Source organism: Poeciliopsis prolifica, unplaced genomic scaffold, assembly GCF_027474105.1.
Source record: "Poeciliopsis prolifica strain line A6 unplaced genomic scaffold, Auburn_PproV2 SCAFFOLD044, whole genome shotgun sequence".
Classification (NCBI taxonomy): Eukaryota; Metazoa; Chordata; class Actinopteri; order Cyprinodontiformes; family Poeciliidae; genus Poeciliopsis; species Poeciliopsis prolifica.
This window is the reverse complement of record NW_026562419.1, coordinates 3223558-3241901: the sequence shown is the minus strand read 5'-3', so window position 1 is coordinate 3241901 and position 18344 is coordinate 3223558. Positions and strand designations below refer to the sequence as shown.

Here is an 18344-nt window from a genome sequence, read left to right as displayed (position 1 = left end):
AACGAGCTTTCAAGATAAAATTTTAATGAGAATGTCTCGGTGTGTACAAGGAATCACTGAGCGTGTTGTCAAACGACAAACAGGAAATGACACAGTTGCAGTGTGGAATGATCCGATGTGGTTCGGCTCGGTTCCCGGAGGTCCCAGAGTTCTGCTCGGCGGATCCAAAGCGTCACTGCGAATTCCCACGCTGCATTCGCGCTTCTGTTGGTCCACCAGATGGTTCAATGTTCAACTGGTACAGGAACTGGTTCTGAACTCTCTCTGAGGTCCCGTCGGGCCCAACAAGCCCAATTGGTGGCGGTAAAACATCAAAACCTTCAATTAGAGGACCAGAACCAGTAAAATGGTTCCTTTCAGCCTTATAAAACCTTCTGGACCTTCGACTGCACCCTTAGGAGCCTTCCATCTACATCTACACAAACCCAATAAATGATCACAACTCTTTCATTTGCCAGATTCAAATGAACCAAATAAGTTCTGGACCACCAAGAGAGTTAAGAAGCAGCTCAGGTTGTTCAGCAGAAACACCGACCAGCAGAAGTCGACCAAGGTGCCGTTTACAGTCCTTAAGGAGGAGGTAGACAGAGAAATGGGTAACAGTGATGTGGTTATTGTAGTCCTACTGTGGGGAACTTGTAGTCCATATTAACAGTCCTGGATCACTTCCTGCTGAGGTCAGCTTGTGAATCCTCTTTGAGGTTAGCTTGTCAGCCAGTTTTGGTCAAACTCAAGGAGTCTCTGCGGCTGAGTCCTGAATCTTCCTGGGTTTTGCTACAATGGGATTCGTGGTTGGGCTGGGAGGATGAGGATGAAGAGGAGGAAGGCGTTTTAAGGTCTGGGAGGAAACGGTTAATGCTCTTGTGTCGCTGGAAAGTTTAAAACTGTTTTTTTTTATCTGGACTTTTCAGTCACTGCCCGGTTTAACCAATCAAAGCGTCGGACTCTACAGTCGAAGTTTGAAGGAGAAGAAAGACAAGTTTGGTTTTCTCTGACAGGATGAAGATTTTTCCATCCTCTCTTTGTCAAACCCAAATAAAGCAACAGTTTAAAGTCTCTCCTTCCAGAAGCGTCTCTGTCCTCACGACTCATCTGCTCATCTTTAGAAATGTCCTGAATGGTTCTGCCAGTCCTTCCTGATCCCCTGAGAGTTCTTGGTCTTGGTCCAAGACCTTTAATAAAATCTGCCCCAATAGTTAGAAATACTGAGCAAACCTCTGCCTGACACATTAAGCATCGACGACCTCTGAACTGAGCGAGGGCAAATGTTCACGACGTCATTTAAGCACTGGGACAAAAACATAACACTGACGAGCCTAAAGGGTTAACGAATGAGTAATTATGGTCCCACTCTGGCAATCCTGGTTCCCAGTAAGACGTCCAGCTGCTCCAGAGATTGGTCCCATGATGAAAAATTGATATTGGGCCTGAAAACAAGACCAGTAATTCATGAACCTGGAGACAGTTATGGTGTCCCAAGGGTCATTTCAGGGATTAAATCTAGTTTAATGCTGATAAATCAGCGTTTAATAGACCCATATAAACATATCTCACTAGGACTGCAAAGATGGAGCAAATCCACTTTTATAAATTAGATAAGATATATTGTTAGAAATAGAACTGAAGTCTGGAGCCTCGTTGCCTCTTGGCTTTGCATGTAATGGCACAAATTTAGCTTTGCATGACCAGATTTGAAAAACCCAAATATAAAGTGAATTCAGGACAAATGAGATGTCAAGATGACTTGCAGTTGATTTGAATTAACAGCTGGTGAGCACAAGACCATTCATGTGGGGAGTCAATGTGGTAACTGCTTCATATGTTACCTTTAAATCCCCTTTGCCAAAGCATTAAGCCTTTCTGATGAAGGCCTCCTGTTTCCTGCGATTCCTCCTCTTCCTCCTCGTCCTCCATCCAGTCCATGTAGGATTTCTGGACTATCCACACGCGACAAAGTCCTGCTCTGGTTCAGACCAAAGTCCTCTGGCTGAATTTCATTCAGTCCAGGTGTGTCTGCGTTGGTGACTCCACTGGTGAAGGAAAGGCTAGAAGAACCAGCGAAACGCCTCACCGGCTGGGACGGAGGGCGGCCGCTGAGGAGCAAAGAGAAGAAGAGTTGGTGGAAGAGATGAAGCCATTTGCCTGGCACATTGTAGCTCGACTTATTTATTCAGGTTTGCCTACTAATGAAATGAGTTTTTCAAGTCTTCACCCAGTTGACCAGAAACTTTCTCAGCTTCAAACGCAACAGATCAGACTGAAAGGTTAATGTTTGCATCTCTTGGAGAAAAACTTTCTTCTGTGAATCAGAGCATTTACAGGGAGGTATTACGTTTAAAGGGTTGTTTTTTGGCCTTTTTGTTTCGGACTCTGCAGGACAAAATCTCTGCTGAAAGTGAAGTTCTGACGAAGCTTTAATGTTCAGTAAACAGTAAAGTTTCGGACCGAGGGAAAGTCTGTTGGGTCGACTTCAAAGACAGCAAGAAAGGATGAGGCAAGAGAGTGAAACCACCTGCCAACACACACACACACACACACACACACACACAGGACACACAGGTTCACACACTCGCTGCCGTGCACACGTGCCTGGTGCTGTCAGTCGCCGTGAGGCTCCACAGGTCCAATTAGTGTGTAATTGAGGAAGATTATGGCTGCTAATTCACTGTCTTCGTAACGCACACACTCCCTGTTTTAGCGTGGAAGGGAGGGAATAATTAGCGTTAGTTGGTAGACATTCCCACAGGAAGTGTGCGTGTGCACGCGTGTGTGTAAGAGAGATATATGGAGTCATCAGTGAGGTCGAAAACCGGTGTCAATGAATTATTGATCGCCGCTACTTCTTACGGCAGAGACGAGTGCTGGCACACACACCCTGAGGAGAAGGCAGATAACATAAATATTCTCCGTTTCCCGCTCTCTGCAGGCTCTCTTTATCTCTGTGAATCAGTGTGGAGCTGGTGTGTGCGTCGGTGTGTGTGCCGGTGTGTGTGTGTGTGTGTTGGCAGCCTGCCAGACCTCGGCAGGCTCCGAGCTCTCGCTTTTCACCACCCACCATCTGCACAGCACTCACACACACTCACTCAGCGGGGTGAGCGATGCCTTCCAGCCTCCCTGGCAGTCATCTGGGTTAAGTGAGCCAGGACACACACACACACACAGAACCTAGCACACACACACAGAACCAAGCACACACACACAGAACCAAGCACACACACACAGAACCAAGCACACACAGAAACATGTAGAGAGAAGTAAAACCAGATAGATTTTGGCTCCGTCGATGTGTGTACGCGAACATGTAGAGGGTCTAGAAAAGTCTTGAACGTTTCCTCATTTTGCTACATTATAACAACAAACTGTGTTTCAGAGGAAGGAACTGATCCAAGCGTTGCATCGTTTTGGAGTGGAGGCAAAAATGGGAGAACATTTCAGGAACCATCTTTCACTGAGGTAAAACCTTGAAGATGCAGCTCAGCTCAGGCAGGTCTCCAACTGGTTTTCTGTCAGAAATCAGGATTTATGTCCTCTATGTCTGTACTGAAGAGAGTCTCCATAGGATGATGTTGCCACCACCGTGTTTCACTGTGGTTAGGGTGATCTGTAGTGTTGTGTAACTTTTCACCCTTTACCAGGAGAACCTAAAGGGCGGCTGGACTCTTCATGGTTCAGGAGGTTTTATAGCTAAGGAACATCTTTACTGGCTGGGACTGTAACATAGTTGGGTCAACCGAAAACATCTTTATTTGTTGCATAAAGTTCAGTGAGTTTGATCTTTCTGCAACACAAATGCAACCACAAAGGAGGATGTTGAAGCGATGTTGAACATTCTGCTGTGTCTGTCTTTTTGTCCGACTCAGAGAAGAAGAAACCAGAACAGGCTCAGAAAAAGAAATATGAATGAAGACTCCCAGATACTGTACACACACCTTGTCCTACGTGGTTGAGATTTCCTGGTCGATCATATCGTTTGCATTCATTTCCTGTAACAAGTTCCTTCATTTCCTCCAGTCTGAATAGATTCTGGCATGTTTGATGAGCCAGTTGCCCACCAATCTGCTTCTCGTGCAACACAAAGTACTTGATCGCCAAAATTTGCCTTTGCCCATACGTGTCCGACAGACGTTTGCCTCTCGGACACGCAGATCTCCGTGGAGTGAAGTACAACCACTCCGGAGTCTTGTGACTCCAGCCAATCAGAGAGCAGTTTCTAAAAAGGAAGCTGGTTCTACGTAACGTTTGCGATTGGAAAACCCAGATAGATTTGATCATGGTCTCTGTATCCTGTCCATCTCTTGCTTGGCTTTCTTTCAATGTAGGATTTGTTCTTACCGGTTTTATTAAGACGTCAGTTTTTATAGATTGTCAACTAATGTCCCTCTTGTCAACAGATTGTCCCTCTTGAGCCACAGATCTCTGCAGCTCCTCCAGAGTTACCTACTGGCTGGTTCCCTAATTAATTCTCTCCTGTCAGTTTAGGTGAATGTCTGATCTTGGTAGATCTCCAGTCGGTCTCTCCATGTTCAGACGGTGGATTGGTCGTCGCTCTGGGGACAGTTTGGGATGTAGTCGTAGAATCTAACCTTCCTTTTACCGTCTCCAGAACTTCCCCCTTCAGCTCGGTTCCTCTGCCTCATTCCATCATCGTTTTCTCTCCACTTCAAAACAAGGACCTACTTTGAGTAATTCAGTGAGAATAAGTCATGAGTGTCCATCTCCAGGCCTTACGGTTCCCTGTCCCGCTAGTTTTAGATCTCTCTGCTCCAAGACAGAAGATTCAAAAGGTTCAACTCTCAACACATCAAAATGTTCTGCAGAGTCCGGTTGATGACCCGTCACTTCATTCAGGTGCTGATCCAGGGAAACAACCAAAACATGCAGAATTTCTACTGTTGTATGGCTTGATTTGTGTTTTACCCTACGTGTGCTGAACTCACCTCCAGCACCCCACCTCCTCCACCGGCTTCTTCTTCAGCTCCTCACACTTCCTGAACTTGCAGATCTGGTGACCCGTCTTCCTGTTGCGGCAGGATGAGCAGACGCCGCAGTTGATCAGTCGTCTGCACGGGCCGCATACGCCACAGCGCTTCCGCTTCCTCTTCGCCACTGTCCCTGACGACGATGAAGATGATGAGGAGAGAGAGACACCCCCTGCTGTCACCCCTGATGATGAAGGGGAGGAGGAGGAGGGGCAGGGGGAGGAGTTGGTGTGCTGCTGGCAGTCCGTTAGCGCCCGCTGGCCGCTCGTCATCTGAAAAGCGCTGCTGGCGTCAGAAATCCCGCCTCCTGCGGATCCCATCGCCATGACGATAACCCCAGGGGGTAATCCCAGCCCCCCCAGGAAGCCACCGCTCATTACTCCTCCCCCATTGCAGTTGCCGCCCTCCGATAGGCCCATCATGTCCGGGTGGGCGTGTCCCTGCTTGTTCATGACGCCACAGTCGGCCCCGCCACTGTAACCAGGGAGAAAGTTCCCGTTGCTCGGCGCGATCGGGTGATGGTGCGACGTTCCCTGGCTGACAGGAAGTGACGCAGTGTGTCCCTGTTTCTCAGCTCCTCCCCCTTCACTCCCGCCAGCGGCGCCTCCCCCCCCGGGCCCCCCCGCTCTGGTGCATGCTGCTGCTGTGGGGGTGCGAAGAGGTCATGTGACCTGGCGTCGCCGAGGGGTGGTGGTGGTGATGCGTTGGCGCCGTAGCTACGGGTTTGGGCCTGCCCCAGAACATGGCCGCCGGGTGGTTCATGTTCATGTTGTCATGGCAACCCCAGGGGGCTGTCGCCATGGCACCCAGCCTGGCAGCGGCGGGGGGGAAGATGGGAGCGGCGGCCGCCAGACGAGCCGCCAGTTTGGCCGACTGTGGGAAGTTTGTCACGTTCATGTTCATGTTGACGTTGGTCTTGTAGAAGGTGGCGATGGACGAGCGGTACCGGTCCATCTCGGTGGTGTAGTCCAGCATCGGCGCTAGGCCCGACACCTGCAGCAAAGACCTCCATCACTTTTCATCACGCCACAGACCAGCAATCCACCAGGCAGCTGATCGCATCTCAGACATTCAGAAAACACCAACTCACCTGGCCCTGGCTGCCGTAACCATGGTGATTTGGGTGATGGTGAGAGGGGGCGGAGCTTCTCTGCAGCATCGAGGAGAGGTCACTCTCTACACACACGCCGCTCGTCATTCCCGACATGACCTCTCACACGCGCAAACACCATATGAAGACGTTTGCTCAGCTAGCAGTTAGCCCTGTGAGGTCACTGCGTTTTGGTCTGTGAATGAAAAAAGATCAGACATTGATTTCTACAGATCACATCACCTCCCATTCTGGGGTGACCTCTTACCCAATATCAGTTAATAAAAGAGCACAATCAGATCTATAGATGCTGGTTTATCAGATATTATATTCTTCCAGCATCAGCATATGAGCACCAAGTCATATATTCCCTCTTTGGTGAACACTATTGTTCTCCTCCTTTAGGCTTTAGACCTGGAAAGCACGCCTCGTATCACCTCCTATATGCAACCAGCCCTACTCACTTATTCCATTACAGTAGAGGGCGATATAGCATTTTGGGTTCTTGATGTAAAGCTGTTGATGCAAAGTTGGAACTCAAAGCTGGGAATGATGCCTCAACAAACCAAGCTGTATTGGGTCATCCTTATATTTCAGAAGATGTTTGACAAAAACTGTTGGTGTCTATCTCCAGCAGTCATTGGGTAACAGGCAGGGTGCACATCGCGGGGCAACCATACGCACCTAAGGACAATTTACAGAGACCAATGAATCCAATCTCATTTTTGGACTGTGGGAGAAGGTCAGAGTACCCAAAGAAAGCCAAGCCATGACCAGCAATACATGCAAACTCCACAAAAAAGACTCCAAACCAGGCAATGATGCACCACCGTGCAGCCATAACCCATGTAATGCAGCGATGCAATCATTTTTTCATTGTCCAAAAATATGAAAGACACATTTACACACATGCTCAGACAAGATGGAGAGTCCTAGTTCAAACATTTCTTCCAGACATGAATAACAAGTTGAAGGTCATGCTGTGTTTTAGTCTAAATGTAACTGTAATTATTTTGGTTTGAAATATGTATTAAGTTAGCATATAAACTGGAACAGAAAAATATGCAGTAGTTCAGTCTAATTCAGTCGCTGTATGAAAAAATGATTTGTAAAGCCAATGGAAGAGATCATACGTATTCCCTTTCTGAATCATAAAAAAAACAAATTGGTAAACAAAGAGAAATGAGAAGGTGCAACTCAGGGAACTAATCCTGATAATCCCCATGACATCATCATATACTATAGTCTGTTGATCCCCCTCTCTTTGCAACGACCCAACAGAAACTGAGTCATGCAAAACAGTCCAAACCTAGAAAACGCAACGCATCGTTCTGATTGCTTCTCTAAGGCAGGATCAATCTTAAAATCATCCTCAGACAGCATTACCATCCCTTGATGGTGGAAGGAAAGAGCCTCCATTTTGTTTGGGTCAGTCTGGGTGGTTGTACAGATTCATATTAGACAGGGTGGCCTAACCCTTTCAAGCTACACTGTACCATAAGGTATTCCCAAATCCAGCGCCGTAACTTTTTTGGTACACCCTTAATTCTACACATTTGAATCAAATAGTGAATTACCAGAACTGTGCAGAGCTGACAGATGCTTAACGAGCCATTTGATCCAGATGTTGGAGAAGGAAGGTATCTAACGATGGTAGATCTCAAGGACCGGCTGTAGGGAATCCTGCTGCACAGCAACAAACCTCTAAGGTATGACTTCAGTTACCTCTAGCAGTGACAGAGACCCGACTCTAGTTTGGTGTTTCCTACAGACCATTTATCGTCAACATCGTTTTTACTTGCTGCTGCTTGTGTTTCGGTTCTCCTGTGACCGGCCAGGTGACCCCACACTGGTCCCTGGCAATGGTGACGCATAAGACGATGACAGACAGCCGTCTCTTCCATGTCACTATTAATCTGGTTGTATCCAGGTCCAAAGGTGTTCAAAATCCTCTGACATCAGGATCACCAATGAGCTAAAACCACCAGATCTGTTTATCTTCAAAAATTGATTTTGAAAATGATTGGGGAAGAATCTGCATAATCAGCAGATATCCCAATATCCAGACTCAACCAGTCTGATGTTACGCTTAGAATGGGAAAGGAAAATCTATAAACTTGTTAAATCCCCCCAGTCCCTGAAAACCAGTAATAATTTGATGTGATATTATAATCTCTTGCAAAGTTTTTCATTTCATTTCCGTTTAAGATGTAGTTTGTCACCCTGTGTTTTTAATTGCTAAGATCTGTCCCCAAAAGTGTTGACTTCCAGGAGACGTAATGTTCTCGTCCCAGTGGTGATGGCTACCCGGTTACCTCAACATTAACAAAAACTCCTGATTTTAACTGATTTTGTTTAGTTTGAGATTGAAAGACATCAGCGTGAACGTGTCGTCAAATCGTTCCAAACGATTTGAAAAGTCTGAACTAAGGCTCTACGACTGATTAGAGGCCCAAATACCCCCAACTTTTCGGTTCCATTAGAACATTTCCATGTTGACGTTTTCACTTTCATCCCATTATCTGTTTACACAGAAGGCAGAGAACCAAGCTGTGTCCTCAGTTTGGTTCCCAGGTTCAGTTTGGTTCCCAGATTCAGTTTGGTTCCCAGGTTCAGTTTGGTTCCCAGGTTCCCTGGTTCAGTTTGGTTCCCAGGTTCAGTTTGGTTCCCAGGTTCAGTTTGGTTCCCAGGTTCAGTTTGGTTCCCAGGTTCCCAGGTTCAGTTTGGTTCCCAGGTTCCCTGGTTCAGTTTGGTTCCCAGGTTCCCTGGTTCAGTTTGGTTCCCTGGTTCAGTTTGGTTCCCAGGTTCAGTTTGGTTCCCAGGTTCAGTTTGGTTCCCAGGTTCCCAGGAGGTTCTGGACAGTTGGGAGTGTTGCCTGGTCTCTGCCTCCATGGTGGCAGTGAAACAGACCAGCCAGCAAAGCTTCGGTGTGTGAACAGCAGCAGACTGCCGGTGTGTGAATGAGTGTGAAATGTGGGTGTTTGTCAAAGGAAACAAACGCGTGCAGCCTCCAACACAGTGTGTGCCTATCGCGTGTGTGTAGTCAGTGTGGAAATGTGTGTCGGCTCGTGCGTGCGTGCGCGCGCGCGTGTCCCCCCCCTCATTCCCTCCTCCCCCCGCCCCCCTCTCCAACCCTCAAACTCCCGAGGCGTAACTAATTACCCTGTCTGGTCAAGCGGGCCGGCGCGAGCTCCGACAGAAGGTCACAGCGGCCACCGACCGCGAGGGGAAAACGGCTCTCCCACGCGACACATTAACACCTCCCCCCCTCAGGCTCTGAAAGCCAAGGAGCAGGGAGGAGGAGGAGGGAGAGGGGAGGGAGCTGGAGGGGTGGGGGGTCAAACACAAAAAAAGGCAGAGCCGATAACGACCGATAAATACCGTGAACGCAGCATGCAGTCCGATACAGCGAGGAGGAAGGGAGAAGATGGACGGCGCGTGCTGCTGCTACTTACCGGCCCCGCGAGGAGGAGGAGGAGGAGGAAGAGGAGGAGGAGGAGGAAGAGGGTGATGAGGAGAAAGAGGAGGAAGGAGGAGAAGACCGTCTGGGAATTAGCCCGCCACGGATCATGGCTGGCGGGGAAGGAGACAGAGAAAGAGAGGAGAGGAGGGGAGGGGGGGAGAGGAGCTCCGGGAGGGATTTGTCGGTCTGTTGGTACCAGGAGGAGGAGGAGGAGGTGATGGAGGGAGGGATAACGGGGAGAGGGGGTTGGAGGAGGAGGAGGGGGCGGATGGATAATCACCTGGGCTTGGCACAAGCGAGCGCGAGGCGGGGAGAAGGAGGGAGGGCGAGGCGTTAAATTAGCCCGGCCGAGGAGAAGGAAGCGGCTCTGTGGAGACCCTGCAGGGGAGGAGGAAGAGAGGCGAGGAGCTCGAGGAAAGCAAAGCGAGAAAACACAGCACCGCGGGAGGAGAGGGGCGGGGAGGAGGGGTGATGAATAATGGCGGAGGTTATGAACGGATACGTGCGTCGCTCTCGCGGCAGGGCGAGAAGGGGCGGGGGGAGGCAGGGGGGCCACACGACGCTGATGTTCGGAAACAGAGAGGGGAGGCAGTGTGTGTGTGTGTGTGTGTGTGTGTGTGTGTGTGTGTGTGTGTGTGTGTGTGTGGTGTGTGTGTGTGTGTGTGGTGTTCTGCTGTCGGCAGCGCCCGTGGCGCGCGTGCCGCGCGGTGTGAACGGTCTGATTGGCGCGTGGAGAGGTGAGGAGGAAACAGGAGGCGCGAGAGCTGGCAGGTGATTGGCTGCTGGCCACTAACAGAGAGAGAGGCAGAGAGACCTTTGAGAGAAACGGGAGAGAGAGAATGAATGAAGAGCTCTGGGTTTTTCTGCTGTTTCCTTTAGTAAAACTGAAACTCCGGACTTTTACCCGACTGATTTGTGTGTTTTTGATAAAAATGTCTTAATTATATAAACTTTTTGAAGTTGTTTAATAATAATCCTAACACACATTAACTGATTTAAAAGCCCTCTTTACTTATTGTTACCTTCACACACTAAATGCACACTCTTAGTATTTCAGTGTTGAAGCTCTGGGGGAGCGATGGATGCTTACAGCGTCTTGTTGAATCCAGAGGACACCAAGATGCTTTTCGCTACGTTCACACGCTGCTGGTGGAGAGCTGCTAGTCGCCTCAGCTGCCCTGGGCGAGCAGAGGTGCATCATGCGCCCTCTGACCTCCACCAGCAGGCAAGGCAGGTGAAATGTCTTGCCTAAGGACACAATGACAGAGGCTGACGGAGCGGGAATCAAGCCGGCAGCCACCAACTGAGGGACAAACTCTTTCCACTGTCGTCCCATACAGGGTGTAACGACGACACATTACACCCATAAGGCTCAGGCACCACACTGAGGAGAGAGTCACTGCAAGGCACCGAGGGACCACAGGGCAGAGGGGGCAACAAGGAGTCACTAGGGGGCAACGAGGAGTCACTAGGGGGCAACGAGGAGTCACTAGGGGCAACAAGGAGTCACTAGGGGGCAACGAGGAGTCACTAGGGGCAACAAGGAGTCACTAGGGGCAACGAGGAATCACTAGGGGATAAGGAGGAGTCAATAGGGGATAAGGAGGAGTCAATAGGGGATAAGGAGGAGTCAATAGGGATAAGGAGGAGTCAATAGGGGATAAGGAGGAGTCAATAGGGGATAAGGAGGAGTCAATAGGGGATAAGGAGGAGTCACTAGGGGATAAGGAGGAGTCAATAGGGGATAAGGAGGAGTCACTAGGGGATAAGGAGGAGTCAATAGGGGATAAGGAGGAGTCAATAGGGGATAAGGAGGAGTCAATAGGGGATAAGGAGGAGTCATAGGGGATAAGAGGAGTCAATAGGGGATAAGGAGGAGTCACTAGGGGATAAGGAGGAGTCAATAGGGGATAAGGAGGAGTCACTAGGGGATAAGGAGGAGTCAATAGGGGATAAGGAGGAGTCACTAGGGGATAAGGAGGAGTCAATAGGGGATAAGGAGGAGTCAATAGGGGATAAGGAGGAGTCAATAGGGGATAAGGAGGAGTCACTAGGGGATAAGAGGAGTCAATAGGGGATAAGGAGGAGTCAATAGGGGATAAGGAGGAGTCATAGGGGATAAGGAGGAGTCAATAGGGGATAAGTAGGAGTCACTAGGGGATAAGGAGGAGTCAATAGGGCAGTGGTGGGAACTTCCAGGCCTCGAGGGTCTCCTGCAACTTTTAGATGTGTTTTTACTTCAACACACCTGAGTCAAATAATGAGTTCATTAGCAGAACTCTGGAGAACTTGTCTGTAAATAGGAAGTGATTCAGCTATTGGATTCAGCTGTGTTGGACCAGGTGGACATCTGAGAGTTGCAGGACACCGGCCTCCGATGACCAGGAGTGCCCACCCCTGTACTAGGGGGCAATGAACAACGAGGAGTCACGAGGGGCAACAAGAAGTCACTGGAAGGCGACAAGGGGCAACGAAGAGTCACTAGGGGTTAATGAGGAATCACTAGGGGGCAACGAAGAGTCACTAGGGCTTAATGAGGAATCACTAGCAGCTGAAGTCAGGCTGGCAGCAGTGAGAGGCGTAGTGTCTGCAGCAGTGACTGGAGGTGTGAAGGGCGCAGGAGATGCAGCCGGCGCTCCGGCTGGAGGTGGTGCTGGTCCAGAGATGTTGGAGCGGGAGAATGGACTGTCCGGCTTAGGAGGCAGAAGGTCGACAGCCATGACAGCTAAAGCTGTCTGGCGTTCCCACGCTTCCTTCTGCTGCAGCTCCACCAAACTCAGCAAACAGAGATGGATGGACCTGCACTCCAGCACATAGAGGAGCTAATCACGATCCCAAGAGGCCCTAGAGGTCTGAAGGCGAAGTATGGTCTGCCATAATCTCTCTATGGTCTTTGATTGTAGATTTTAAGTCATTGGGTCCATCATGTATGTTTCTTAACGTGCCTCACTGTAGTTACTGCATCTGTCATGAAGTGCGGTTGTAGATGGTGAGACAGACACGGTGGAGTCAGGTTGAAGTGAAGGAATGATGACTTTAATGAACAAATACTCAATCCATTGACCAGGCAGCACAGAAAGAGCAGAAGTCTAAGAACTCATGACTGGTAGCAACTGGTAGTACAATAGACATGAGAAACAACAAGAAGGCTGGACAACAAGAAGGCTGGACAACAAGAAGGCTGGACAAGACGGGTTGACAAGGACCCAACAAGGACCACAGGTGGGATTAAATACACAGAGGGTAATCAGGAAAACGAGAAGAATCAAGGGTAGGCAGGACAACATGGAGATTCAATAGCACAGAAACCTAAAATAAACACATAGAAAACTCAGATCCCCACACACTCATAGCAGAATTGGTCTCAGCGCTACAGCTATATTTTTTGCTCTCGCACGCCAAGTATTTTTGTGCCTAGATATTTCAGCTTCCCAAATTGCATTTTCTTTTAAATATTTTAGATATGCTCTTTGACAAGACTGTAAATAGTCTGATTTTCTATAAATAATTAGAAGTTACTTTCCAAAGAAAAACCAGTGTATCCAGAACCGTGAATCGGCACGGGTCCACTTTTTAAGACATAAATGTAAAGTCTCAACAGAAAACCTTCAGGAATCCTGAATTCAACAGGTGAGAAAAACAGGAGGCTTCTGCTCTAAAAATGACTAAATGTCGACATCTAGCGGAGGAAACGGGGATGTGCTGTTATTGGTTTGAGCTACTGGTTTTTACTTGGATGTTCACCGACAGAAACTGTAAGCAGTTATTGTCACACCACCGGCAGAATCTTCAGTAATGCGGCTTTTATGTCGTCGAGTCCAGACTTTTACTCCGAGCTGATCCCGCTGCAGGTATGTTAGCTCCGCTGCTAGCGGTTAGCCTCGCCGTCAGCTCCGGGTGCCCGGGCTGCCGTTAATGTCAGCAAACGGCTAATAAGGAATAAACGGAGCAGAACGACCAGAGAACCGAGAACCATTCGGTAGTCGGGGTTAGAAAACCGAAGAACAGAACCAGCTCACATAGAAACAATAGCAGTTGTCATAGTGCTTTTCCTCTGTACAGTCAAGTGGAGACGTCGGGACGCTGGTGTATGTAAGCGTTGGTGGTATAGTGGTTAGCATAGCTGCCTTCCAAGCAGTTGACCCGGGTTCGATTCCCGGCCAACGCATATGGTGACTTTTATTTTTTGTTCTTTCGTGTTTATTTCATAATTTATTAAAATGTACATATCAGCTATTCGTCGCAACACTTTCACAGTAAATGCAGGAATAACAGAAAAAAAGCAGACAAGTACATGTAGTGACTATGTAAACAATCTTGTTCTACCTAAATTTTATTTTTGATAGTGTGGATTTTGCCAAATTCAATATTATGGATACTACACTTAGAAATTGGATATGTTTGAAGTGCTTTATTGAATAAAAATGAAGTTGCTGAATGTTCTGTGGCCTCCAGCAGTGAGTCCAGACATGGGCCGGTACGTCTACAGCGAGGCCCACATCAAGAGTCCATGGCATCAAGTTCTGGCTGCTTTCTGGCAACGCTACCCAAACCCATACAGGTGATTACTCTAAGTAGTGACCACCAAATCATAAAAACATTAGAAATATGTGGGTCATATCTTCAAATCAGGCAGTGGACATGAACTTTAACCTCTGGTAGATCACTATCACCTCCACTCACCACACAGCCCAGCTGGTGTGGAGAACATCTTTATTGACATTTTAAGGCTGAGTATGTCTGGGTCTTAAGCTAGAAGCTGATTGGACCTCTGGTTTTGTGTGCCAGCACTCATGTCCTCACAGAGGACGTCCTGTACCGGGAGGTCACCTCCGCCAACCTCTTGTTGTCACGGAGACTGCTGACCAAAACCAACCGGTTGCCAGGATGGGCGGAGCACATCTTTCCCACCCACATGGCGCGGGCCGTCTACGTCCTGGAGGACTCCATCGTGGACCCGGAAGCCAACACCCTCATCACCAAGACCTGGAACCTGAACCACAACACCCTGATGGTGAGACATGGCAATGTTTCTGTGGACGTCGTCTGTGTCCTGTCTGAGGGAAGTACTGCTATTTCATTATTGATTTGAAGTGAAATGTCCAGTTTTAATCCTCTCAGACGGTGGTGGAGCGCTGCATGATTGAACAGGACGGCAGTCAACCCACATGGACCAAACTAAAGCGAGAAGCTTGGATCTCCTCTTCTGTTTATGGGCTGGCCCGGCCCATTCAGGTAACATAAAAATACCAGCAAGTTTAATCGAATCTTTAAGACCTGGACTCAGTATCTTCATTTTGATGAACCTCACGACTATAGAAAAGAAAGTATGGGGAAGACATGAAGTGGTGTGCATTGTACCTGAACCTGGTCCATCCAGGACATGTGAAACGTTCCTGGATGAGAGCATTGATCACCTGTAGTTAATATGTCCAGGTAAGTCATTTGTCTAACTGTCCCTATTGGTCCACAGGAATTTGGCGTAGCGCGGTACAAAAGCAACCAAACTCAAGCCATGAAGGGGTTGGACTACGCTCTGACCAAGATACAGAGTAAGACGAAGATTAGTATTTATCTATCGCACGAAAACACCTCTTACTTACCTCACCAATACAACCACAGGGTGACTCAACAGCTGGGTGGTAGTGGACACCATTCAGAGGAGCTGTAGCTCAGAGGTAAAGGTTGTCATCCTCCAAATGGAAGATTCTGGTTCTGCCTGTGGCAACCTAGTCCAGATCTTTATCTTTAGTCAATTCCTGAGATACTTAAGAGGATTCTGTTTTCTAGTTCATGTGTTTTGTGGATGCCTGTAGCTTCTGAGGCATTTTTAAGGTACCAGGGTTATTTTTACTTTTACCTCTTGTATTCCTTCTAAACCTAAAGCAAATGTCCATTTTCCCGACACACAGTCTTTGTTTGTGGCAGTTATGTACAGGATCTTTGGAACCTCCTGGTCTCATCTTTGTATTTTAAAGGTAATTTGGTTCTGTTGGTCTCTTCAAGCCATGTCGTTCATCATACAGTGTAGCAGTTGGTGGCTGAGTGTAAAGCAGCTGGAATGAGTAAAGGCTCCTCAAACTCTTAGACTGGTTGCACCAACTCAACCTTGGTGTTGCTTACAAATGAGTTTGATGTGAACCTGGCATTAGATGCCAAATGTGTCTCGATTTGTACACAAAGAAAATCTCTTAAAACCTGGCAGCTCTCTGTAATATTTCTATACAACGTTCTTCCACTAGATGTTGCTGTATGTTGCAGATTGTACCTTTAATGCTACTAGCATATTTTGGTTAATTGTTGTTAAATAAAAGACGGAAGAATAAAATATATTGAGATGCCATCTTTCTCCAAATATCATATTGTTCCAGTATATAAAACATTAAAACTGAAGGTTTACTTACTTATTACCACGACTGTATTTGTTCTTTAACTTTACGTTGGATTACTATACATTCACTACTTTATCATAGTAATACAGATTCTTGCATCAACCAGTCTGTTTTCTATTGTCTTCCTCCAGGTGAAGAGCTTTCCTGTCTCAATGGCGACCAGGAAGACTCAGAGAAACCCAAGCCCCGCCCACCAAATGCCCCGCCCTCTCCATCCAAGAAACCCAATCAGTTTGCCTGAAACGGTAACAGGAGTCAACAAAATCTGCTGCTCTGAACCTCATTGGTTGTAGAAGTTACAGATTAAAATTGGTTACTTAAATTTGCCTTTTTTAAATAAGAATTAGTAGAGATTTTATTTGTAATTTTATTGATTTATTGAGTGTTGCTGTCATTTTTACACAAAGAAACAATTTATTTTAAATGTATTATAACAGTTCTTGTTCAATAAATTTCTCTTTTTTATCTATCATTTTTGTTTCTTGTGTTCAATAAACATGATTTATAAAAAACTACTAATTCAGCCATTTATATTGAGTTAAAAACACACAACTTTGTTCAAATTATTTGCACTTAATCTAAAAATGTAGCACTGAATGAATGCTGTATGAGGTGAAAGCTTTGAGGTGAAGATAAATTGATCTAATGTCTCTTAGCAGCTTATCAGATTAACGTCTCTGTTGTTCAGACCGACATTAAAATGTGATAACGGTGCTGTTCCCTGTTTGCTTTACAGGCTCAAGGAGTTTCGTTTAACTTTGAATAAAATATAAAACGCGTAAGTTCCAGTAAAATAACCCCAGTAAACCCTATGGGTACCAGTAAGGTACTCTGAACCCAGTAAAGTAACAAGTTGGTCCTAATAGGGCTGAAGAACATAACGCGATATAAAAGTTTCATATCAGTTGATATTAACAATTATTGATCATATTTTGATGTGACTCTTTATGTTTTATCCAGTTTTCTCTCCAGTTTAAGGCAAAAGCCTTAATCCTGCTGTGTCCCAGAGTTCAGGGAAATTATCGAATATAATATTTTACATACTTTTTATCGATATTAATCATGTGTCTATCACGACATATATTGTTATTGACTTATTGCCCAGTCAGTTCCAGTTAGTTTAGGGCTCCAGACCTGTGGGCTCTGTGAACCTTTTATCTTCCGCTAAGTATCATAATGATGCAACACTTTAGCTTCTGCTAAACTGAGTGTGGTGCTAACATTTTAGCGCTACAGTGCCTTAGTATTCAGTGATTCAGTTGATAGTATGTTGAACTTTATTTTTCACTGAGCTCAGGCCTTTTAGTGACATTTTTCTACCAGTTTTGGTCCACTTTTCTTTTTATCTTATCACAGTCACTAAAACGTCTCAGTGGATTTGACGAAGCTGAAATGATTAATTTCTTGCAAATGAACTCAGAGACACGGAGCTCAGGGTTGAATCGGTGTCGTTCCTGTTGTTCTGTTCAGAAAATTCATCTGAACAGAAAAAACTGTTTTTATTTAACTCAGGTGAAATAAAGTTCAGAAGCTGAACACTGATTCTCTGTTAAATCAAAATAACCAAATTAAGATCGATAAACGCGCCTTCTGCCGCCGCCTGCTGGCGTTATCATGTAACTGCATGTTTTTATAAATATTGTTACCTTATAATTCACTTAAATCACATAATTTACAAAGTATTAGAGAAAAACATCAAACAGCAGAAAGAACCTGGACTGTAAGGATAGTTATTTGTCTAATAATCAGTGAAATAAAATTATAAATACATATTTTAGCCATTATTTAAAACGCACAGATTTATCCACTTATTAATGTTGCATTTATATAAATACTTTGTAAGCGTATTTTTCACTATAAACAACAATATTAATAAACAATAACCTGTCGAAGAGCAGAAAAACATTGGAAAAACAGGAGTTTGGCCTTTTAAGGTAAATGTCAATAAACTTGTTATTGCAGCTGCAGCTGCTGACACACGGTCTAAAAAAGGTTTTCAAACACCCTCAATATCCCACATTTTGTTATATTAACATCGTTATGCATGAAATGCTGTAAATAGAAAAGTGATTCTGTAAGTTACTTTATTATACAGAAATAAATAGATGAATAAATAAATACTTGAGAACTTTTCAGACTCATTTTGCCGTTTTTCTGTTTTCTACTATGAAATAATCAACATGTTGCTTGAAGTTTTTCGACATATATCAAGAAGTTTCTCCTGTTGCTAGGAGCTGCAGCCTCCCTCTGATTGGCCCGCAGCCTCTCTGCTCGGACCAATCAGAGGCCAGAGCGCGCGTCATCAGAATCCATAATCCGCCTGTTTTGATCCTCATTTTCTCCGCCGGTGGTTTTCTGGGTTCTGGTTCCGCGGCTGGATGTTTGGACCGGACCTGCTGGCCGAATCCCGAGCAGAGGCT

At 46.4% G+C, this 18344-nt stretch overlaps 2 protein-coding genes and 1 non-coding gene across 8 annotated transcripts; 2 read left to right on the top strand and 1 right to left on the bottom strand.

Annotated features, from left to right (window-relative positions):
- LOC129376508 (CXXC-type zinc finger protein 5-like) lies at positions 1-6177 on the bottom strand. Its single transcript, XM_055056118.1, has 4 exons — positions 6070-6177; positions 5714-5972; positions 4938-5622; positions 1-2093 (listed from the first exon to the last, which is right to left on the bottom strand). The coding sequence occupies exons 1-4, from the start codon at positions 6175-6177 to the stop codon at positions 1829-1831; spliced, it is 1317 nt and encodes a 438-aa protein (XP_054912093.1). The 3' UTR covers positions 1-1828.
- A 6541-nt stretch (positions 6178-12718) lies between these two features.
- LOC129376697 (PRELI domain-containing protein 1, mitochondrial-like) lies at positions 12719-16396 on the top strand. 6 transcript variants are annotated; one of them, XM_055056288.1, is made up of 6 exons: positions 12719-12754; positions 13988-14093; positions 14321-14546; positions 14654-14767; positions 15006-15084; positions 16056-16396. In XM_055056288.1, the coding sequence occupies exons 2-6, from the start codon at positions 14002-14004 to the stop codon at positions 16163-16165; spliced, it is 621 nt and encodes a 206-aa protein (XP_054912263.1). In that variant the 5' UTR covers positions 12719-12754; positions 13988-14001; the 3' UTR covers positions 16166-16396. The 6 variants fall into 6 exon arrangements, with proteins under 6 accessions (XP_054912263.1, XP_054912260.1, XP_054912259.1 ...); XM_055056285.1 differs by lacking the exon at positions 12719-12754 and adding an exon at positions 13265-13383 and having other exon boundaries at positions 13991-14093; XM_055056284.1 differs by lacking the exon at positions 12719-12754 and adding an exon at positions 13265-13383.
- trnag-ucc (transfer RNA glycine (anticodon UCC)) lies at positions 13629-13700 on the top strand. The gene has a single exon. It is a non-coding gene; the product is annotated as a tRNA-Gly (tRNA).
- Positions 16397-18344: the final 1948 nt, after the last annotated feature.